This window comes from Oncorhynchus kisutch, linkage group LG1, assembly GCF_002021735.2.
Source record: "Oncorhynchus kisutch isolate 150728-3 linkage group LG1, Okis_V2, whole genome shotgun sequence".
Lineage (NCBI taxonomy): Eukaryota > Metazoa > Chordata > Actinopteri > Salmoniformes > Salmonidae > Oncorhynchus > Oncorhynchus kisutch.
Genome location: NC_034174.2, coordinates 62,168,860 through 62,177,315, shown reverse-complemented (window position 1 = coordinate 62,177,315; position 8,456 = coordinate 62,168,860). Strand labels below are relative to the sequence as shown.

General features: G+C 41.5%; 1 protein-coding gene across 2 annotated transcripts; it reads right to left on the bottom strand.

Moving 5' to 3' along the window:
* Positions 1 to 620: 620 nt before the first annotated feature.
* On the bottom strand, positions 621 to 7,319 carry LOC109889738 (ras-related protein ORAB-1). 2 transcript variants are annotated; one of them, XR_004210647.1, is made up of 7 exons: positions 7,201 to 7,319; positions 6,071 to 6,455; positions 2,867 to 2,939; positions 2,636 to 2,731; positions 2,445 to 2,540; positions 2,145 to 2,276; positions 621 to 1,938 (listed from the first exon to the last, which is right to left on the bottom strand). XR_004210647.1 is itself a non-coding variant. In XM_020481401.2 (6 exons), exons 1-6 carry the CDS (start codon positions 3,622 to 3,624, stop codon positions 1,741 to 1,743), a joined length of 609 nt encoding a protein of 202 aa, XP_020336990.1. In that variant the 5' UTR covers positions 3,625 to 3,800; the 3' UTR covers positions 621 to 1,740. The 2 variants fall into 2 exon arrangements, 1 of the variants encoding a protein (XP_020336990.1); XM_020481401.2 differs by lacking the exons at positions 6,071 to 6,455; positions 7,201 to 7,319 and adding an exon at positions 3,611 to 3,800.
* Between the last annotated feature and the right edge of the window lie 1,137 nt (positions 7,320 to 8,456).

Here is an 8,456-nt window from a genome sequence, read left to right as displayed (position 1 = left end):
TGTGCTGCACTATTTTCCCTACGTGGGCCAGCCCCCTTGCATTCAAGTTCAACCAATGAGCTTCCGACCCTCACACACTCACCATATGAGTGACAGCTAGCAAGAGGCACATCATGCACACAGCATAGCGAGAGTAAAGACATGGTGCACAGATCTCCATTTTAAGGAACCACTTTTGGGCCGTGAGCACTACTTTCAGAACTACTGGCTAAAAAGTATATAAAAGTACCAGAGAATCCCATTAACTGTCATGTACACTTGTTGCTGGACAGACTCAAAAGTAAGATAGTGTTTTGGCCCCGATGGGCACAAAAAGGTAGTTGAGCTGGGTAAGAGAGGAAAAGTCTAAACGTGATCCCTGGGATGTCCAACTGACGTCACCCCATTGAAGTCGAATTTTAGGTTAAGGTCAGGTAACGGTTAGGGTATGGACGTCTCAAGTTCAGCAAAACTGCACCCTTTACTGGAGACAATGGAATCTGGGCCAAAGATCATACCTTTCGGCTTTTGAGACAGGAGCACATAAAATCTGTCACATTTCAGAGACTAGGCCTATTTCAGTGTGAAATGTGCATGCAGAACAGGTGTAACTATCAGGGAAGAATTCCAGTAAGACAAAGGTTTATTAAAGATCTCCTTCATTGTTTAATAGACATTGTGCCACAAAAATGTGAAGTACTCAGCCACAAATCACATGCCGAAATTAAAATGTTCAGCTACTTTTCATGATGTCATACATTTAACTTGCTTCTCTACAGGCTTAGCTAATCAGTTCTTACATATATGTATAAATATATACAGTTGGTAGAATTCTTTCATCGTTTGGTGAAACTTTGTTGTGCTGTTGGTTGAGACACTGGCGGAGGAAAAATGTCATTGACACTTTCAATGTAGCACGTCTCCATGCGCTATTATGTATGTCGACAGAACAATTACTGTCTGTACAGGAATGTTAACTAATGCTAGTATCATACAAAATTCATTAGAATAAACCCAAATAAGAGATAAGAGCTTGGGCATACAAAAAGGTCTTTAGGGCTGGAAGGACATGCCAACATATCATATATATACACACACACGCACATCCTGCCATAAAGGCACTGGCACATTATTTGGGGCCACATTATGAAGTTGGACCACGTGACATTGAATGACATTTCCTCTAAATAATTTGGGTTGATTACAGTGAGCAGATGTGCTAAGTCATGATGACTGCATTAGAGATGCATTGTGGGTAAAGTAATCAGTTCTGCCGACATGTATAATGCGCTTTATTGGGAGTGCTTCCGAATTCAGCTTCTGAGGAGATCAGGCCAAAGTCATGCTGAGATCCACAGTGAAATAAGTAGAACACAAACATCGTAGAAAAATGTATTATTAAGTACCAGACCTGGACTAAAGAGTCGGGCAAGGTTCATTCGTCACCTTGCTTAAAAATGTCTGGATAAGTTGCCATATCTTATTTTGGATAGGTATAGGTTTTGGTAATATGTAAAAATATCCCACATTATGTTAGTGTGTTTCTGTGGGTGTGGATGGGCTTAGCATCCTATTGCTGACCTTGTTAGGGGTGGGAGACATATTTCAGGTATTGCAACTGCACACACAATCAAGGCCACTCTGTCTTCCCTCTCTGTCACTCTTGCCATTTTCTCTCTCCCTATCCCTGTGGAGCAAGGTAACTTTTGAGATTGGTAGATAGGGGTCTGAGTGGATGGCGTTTGGGGGGCTGAGGGTTCCTCAGCAGCAACCTCCAGAGGAAGTCTTGACTGGCGTGCTCTGGATCTTGACGTTGGACTTCTCCGAGCCTCCGGCTGTGGCCCCAGGGCCCATTCTCTTCTTGATCTCAGCTGCCATGGTCATGAAGGCCTGCTCCACGTTGGTGGCGCTCTTGGCACTAGCTTCCAAGAAGGGGATCCCTAAATTGTCAACAAATTCCTGAGGGAGGAAGAAAAAAAAAAAGACAGGGGGAGTAAGAGGGAGAGAGGCAACAGTAGGGTGGGAGTAGGGGAGAGGCATATCCACCAAGAAAGAGGCAAAGAGACGAGAAAAGAATGGGGAACAGAACGGGAGAGAGAAGAGTAAACTGAAAAAATGCAACAAAAATTAGTTCTTTTTCACTCTGTAACCAGGTAGAGCATTACCTTGGCCGTCGTGTAGTCCACCACTTTCTTTGTCGTCAGGTCACATTTGTTGCCTACTAACAGCTTGTTCACGTTTTCACTGGCGTAACGGTCAATCTCCTGGAGCCACTGTTTCACGTTATTGAAGGATTCCTGGGGTGTGACAGGAGAGGAGACAACTGTTGATAACTCAACAACCGATGCAATAGACAGCGTAACCAGATACACAGAAACATTGTTAACTTACACAGGCTTGAGAACAAGGTTATCTGCTATGTAAACATGTTATGGAGAGAAAGTGAAAGCAAACGATGGACTGACCTGGTCTGTGACGTCGTACACTACAATAATGCCATGCGCTCCTCTGTAGTAACTGGATGTAATTGTCCGGAACCGTTCCTGTCCAGCTGTGTCCCACTGTGGGCCAATGAGAGCAAAGTCAGACCCAACACCATGTTCCACTTCTGCCATTCTTGTGACTCAATCAAGTCATGTCAGCCACAGGTACTCACAATCTGAAGTTTGATGGTCTTCCCATCTAACTCTATGGTCCTAATTTTGAAGTCCACTCCAATAGTACTAATATAGCTCTCTGTGTATGTGTCATCCTGAAGAGAAAATAAGAAAAACAGAAAATTCCTATGGGTGCTCAATGTACAGTAAAGTTCCTGGGATGTCAAACTATTATTCTTCAAAATATCAACATGGCAAAAAATCCACCTAGACAAAGGAAAGTTACTTACTGCAAATCGGAGGAGGAGGCAAGACTTTCCAACGCCAGAGTCGCCAATCAGAAGCAGCTTGAATAAATAATCACTGAAAGGAGAGTAGATATTTCACAGGTTAAATAAATGTCAATTCCACTGTCATGGAGGTATTACTATATATTATTCGATATTTGTGGAGTCAAAAACAAGGCAACAAACTGTCACATAGTAGTTAGTTCTGTCTACTATAGTGTAGTGACAAAAGTCAGTCAAATGTACTGTATTTGTTTCACACAATCCAAGTAGCCTTGGATTTCAACTGACATAGTTAGGAAATTTAGCTATATTATTGGGCAATTAAAGTTAAATTGGTCAGCTGACTTTTTACACATGTTCATATTTGAAAAAGTCAACGAAGCAGTTAACGTTTTAACTACCTAATTTAGCTAACGTTACTTAACTAGCCAGCTGATACTAGCTAGCTAAATTAGCTACCAGCTGATAATAGCTAGTTAGTTAGCCTATGGGTAGCATTCATGCTAGCTGGCGTTTGAACGTAGCTAAGAAGATAAAAAGTGGCCCTAACACGCCTACTAACATTCAATATAAAACATGTCTAGAGCGGAGTTGATACAGAACATACCTTATGTCATCGATCTCATATTTGCATAGAAGACAAAACAAGTATCTTATTTGCGTAAACCATCCAGGTAAGTTAGCGGACTAACGTTATCTAGCATAAAAAACAGGCTGTCATCATTAACCAACAGTGTTACTTACTATTCGGGATTCATCGTTGACTAAGCACGGTTACGTTAAGCAGTAATTCTTTAAAATATTGCTATCCTTTGCCGTGGAAAATCTGTGTAATATATTTATTTTCAGAACTGCAACTGGCTAGCTAACTACTCCGAGACAAGATAATCGAATCAAATATGGCTGCCTTCCTGACCAGGAAATGCCAACCAAGCCTATGGGGCTAGTGGAAGTTGTAGTCAAATCGTATTAGGCATACATTATTTATCATCCATCATTTATTCATTCATTATTTCCACTCCATGCATGATCATGGGATAAAGAGAGGTCCACACACCTGTCTGATTGTTTGGGATGCAGAAGAGCGGTAGCCCAACACAGGCCCTACTGGATCATGAGATCACTGACAGATGTCTGTATTGCACAGGAGGTTGGTGGCACCTTAATTGGGGAGGACAGGCTTGTGGTAATGGCTGAAGTGGAATGGTATCAAATACATGGTTTTCTGCCATTCCATTCGCTCCATTCCAGCCATTATTATGAGCCGTCCTCCCCTCTGCAGCCTCCCCTGATGTACAGTACTATGCATTTTGCTCTTCATGCTGGTGGTACCTTATTGGCTCAGCCAGTTTCTTCTTGATTGCATCCCAAGGATACCGGATAGCTCTGACCCTTTTATGTTCGCTAGCTGGACGCCGCCGAGTACTAAACTGTATACTAATCAAAACGTGTATAATATCTATATTGTACTATCGCTGCTGACCACATCTGCCAATCACGTTATCCGTATCTAAGGTAGTAGACCGCTGGTGACAGCGTGAGAGAGATGTCCATCTGACAAACTGCTATCAGGTAGTCTTTTTTCGATCAATTTAGATATAGAAACGTGTTACCATCAATGCAAGATGTAAAATTACTCCCAACTTAGAACGCAGCAACCTTAGTAATGTATCTAGCTTGCTGGTTAGCTAGTTACAACAAGTAAATATGTTGCTAGCTAGCAGGAGCAGATCGCTTTAAGGTTGGGTTAAATGCGGAAGACATTTCAGTTGAATGCATTCAGTTGTACAACTGACTAGGTATCCTCCTTTCCCATTATCACTAGCTAGCATGTCATTCCGGGGACAAGGAGCGTTTTTAGCTGTCCATTTATTCCAAGTAATTTAAGACTACAAACGTCTATAGGACAAAGCTAATACAGTCATCAATGCAAGACCCACTAATTCCATTACTGATTAATTATAAATGCCACATTATCCCAGTCAATATTTGGAGGATGAATGCAGAGCACCCTGCCTCAGACTGTCAAGATGTCCTGCTTCCAGAGATCAACCAAGTGAAGCATGGGCAGAGTCACTCACCTGTGAGGAAAACCATCCAACTGCAGTTTGAACTAGCCCTGCTGTCACTATTTAGACATTGGAACCACATTTGCATTTGCCTGTTGTCTTTTCTTTGTGGGTTTTATCTTACAGTCTAGTGCATTTTATAGTTTAAGAACACCAACTACAGATACAAGTTCATGTTTTAGCATCTCAAAGACTAAAATCCATGTAGAATCAGTTTAATAAGTGACAAACCAGATTATTTTACTATTGTAACATGCAGTGGTGAGAATTATATTATCTCAGTCAGGAGCCCAGGCTTCTGCCGTAGATGGTGGGGGGGGGGGGAAGCTTTAGATTGTAAAGAACGCATCGGTCAGCTACATTGGTGACGAGGGTGGGATCCTTTTGATAAGCCTATGGGGTCTGGGCATAAAAATGCTACTAAAGGGGAATACTGAAGCATGCATGGATTACAGTTCTACAGTCTCCATCAGAAGCATGAAACTTAGATTATGGAAAACATGTCTCACACTCATAGTTAGTAGAATAATGAATGGATTGGCAAGATTTTGACATCGTCAACTTTTAGAAGGCTAGTAGGAAAGTTAAATATTTAAACCACCTAAATATACTCACATTCACTGAATATTTAGTATTTGAAATGCAAACATTCATTTCCCAAATGCTTTTTCTGTAATCCTACAGACTATCATTCTCCATACCTTTTAGTTCCAATGCATTCAACATTTTGCATGCCCACCATGGCATTGGGCAGCTGTTGTTTGAGAAATAATCCATTAGAAATGAAACTAGTTATATTATTGCAGAGCACATTGTACAACTGTTTTCAGAGAAGATTCTATTGGAAGGTATTCTACATGTGTAAGCTATGCCATATGTATTGACTAATATGCATATACAGTGGGGCAAAAAAAGTATTTAGTCAGCCACCAATTGTGCAAGTTCTCCCACTTAAAAAGATGAGGCCTGTAATTTTTATCATAGGTACACTTCAACTATGACAGACAAAATGAGAAGAAAAAACCCCCCAGAAAATCACATTGTAAGATTTTTAATGAATTTATTTGCAAATTATGGTGGAAAATAAGTATTAGGTTAGTCTCGAAGTATTAGGTTAGTCTCGAAGGGAGCTCACCCAGTTTGTTCTCCAGTGATTGTACGTTCGCCAATAGGAAGGAGGGTAGAGGCGGTTTATGTACACGCCGACGTAGTTTTGTCAGGGTGCCTGCACGTCGGCCTCTCTTGCTCTGTTTTTTTTCCTTTTACAAGGGCCTGGTCCAGTTGAGCAGTATGTCCTGTCTGACTCGTTGAAATAGTAGAATAGAAATCTTCATCCAAATCAAGGTTAGTGATTGCTGTTCTGATGTCCAGAAGCTCTTTTCGGTCATTGGAAACGATGGGGAAACAAATAAACAGCAGCTATCCATTGCAGCACCATTCTCGAATCCCTCATGACCTGGTTGGATATGACTCCGTGTCACCAGCGATGTCACCAGCGGTGGTGATTTTAGCATGTAAATCTTGGTGGGGAACAATATATGTATGCATGCCATCAAAGTCACTAAACAATACATTAATTGCACTATAACGGTGACAAACGGTGCCCACAAACTGTTAGGGCCTACATAAAGCTGCCCCAACAGCAGTCCCAACACCTTACCACTGCTACACCTGGCTATCAGCAGAGCCTTGTCTGGCAGCGAAACAGTTAATTCAGCCTCATTTACTGCCTTTTTTAAAAACATAGCTGATATGGCTGACTTGTTTAATAAACAAATATGGTATCTACTGACAACTGCAATGTACAAACTATGGCATAAGGGAAAGACAAGCAGATAAGAGGCAATCCATCATTTCGATTAAGACCTTAATGAGCGAGCTAGTACGGACGTTGTCAATATAACTATTTGTTCAGCACTTTTGAGATGTACAGCGACAGATTTCAGAACATAGGCCATTCTTACAGTATTCTCCCAGTACACCAAGTCAGAACCGAATAATAAATAAATGGGGCCATATAAGCAGACAATGAAAGCTCTTACAATATTCTATGATTACATTTCTCTAAAACAGGCTATAGGCTACATGTGTACATGCACCAAGTCAGAACAATAGGCGAAAGAAGGGAAAAGGGACCAAATTATTAGTGTGAGGCACACGGGCAACTAACAGCTTACTACACAACATACACTTTCTTAGCTACAGTATGCATATCTCCCTGGCATATCATTTATGCAGCAGCATACAATACATTTTTGGACTCACAGTGTTGTGCTGTGCTCAATTCCTTCCAAACCACTCATTGTTGAATTTGCGATTTCCAACTTGTAATGTTTATGGCCGTTGAGCCCTGATACATTTTATTTATCAATTCTCTTCATTACTTATCTTCATATGACAAGGATTGAAAAGGATTTGCCAGTAGATTGTCGACTTGATTCATGATGATTACTGCTGTCACACCTTGATCTGGTTCACCTGTCCTTGTGATTGTCTCCACCCCCTCCAGGTGTCACTTATTATCCCCGGTGCATATATCCCTGTGTTTCCTATCTCTCTGTACTAGTCTATCTTGTGTACCAACTCAACCAGGGGTTTTCCTTGTGCCTATTTTTCCCCAGTCTCTGTTTCTAGTCCTCCTGGTTTCTGACCCCTGCCTGGCCTGACCTTGAGACTGCCTATCGTCTGGTATTGTTTAGAGACTGACCTGGTTTATGAACTCTCGCCTGTTCCTGACCTGCCTTTGCCTACTCCCTTTGTTATAATAAATATCGGAGCTCTACCATCTGCCTCCTGTGTCTGCATTTGGGTCTCGCCTTGTGCCCTTATAGACTGCTAGCGAAGATTTTGAAAGTATGATGTTGACAAGATAAGTCCAATCAAAGCTACTGTACATATACTGTGATTTTACGTAATTTTATCTGTGGCCAATGACCTTGAGCCTTCTTGAATGTACACTTCTAATGTATCTCTATATCCCCACCCAAAGAGCTAGAATTTTCGAGTTCTCCCTTTAGACTTTGCCGTGACGTAGTTTACCCATGAGTGACAGAACACTGAGCCAATCACGGCGCAACGCCCCATATTTTCCGCTGGCTTGTTCCACCTCCGCCAAAAGCGCTGGGCTGAAACACCTGCATTTTGGAGCTGCCTTACTCAAGAAAACAAAAAAGAGACCATGTTTGTATGCGGCTTTATTAACTCAATGATATACACTACCGTTCAAAAGTTTGGGGTCACTTAGATGTCCTTGTTTTTGAAAGAAATCAGAAATACAGTGTAGGCATTGTTAATGTTGTAAATGACTATTGTAGCTGGAAACGGCTGATTAAATATATATATATACGAGCAAGATGACAAGTACATTAGTGTCTAGTTTGAGAAACAGCCGCCTCACAAGTCCTCAACTGGCAGCTTCATTAAATAGTACCCGCAAAACACCAGTCTCAACGTCAACAGTGAAGAGGTGACTCCGGGATGCTGGCCTTCTAGGCAGAGTTGCAAATAAAAAGCTATATCTC

Excerpts from the sequence above, each read along its gene's own strand:
- LOC109889738 (XM_020481401.2), bottom strand. Across the intron at positions 2,541-2,635 it reads AGACCATCAAACTTCAGATT|TGGGACACAGCTGGACAGGA; the intron begins GTGAGTACCTGT and ends ATTGGCCCACAG. Across the intron at positions 2,277-2,444 it reads TGTACGACGTCACAGACCAG|GAATCCTTCAATAACGTGAA; the intron begins GTCAGTCCATCG and ends GTCACACCCCAG.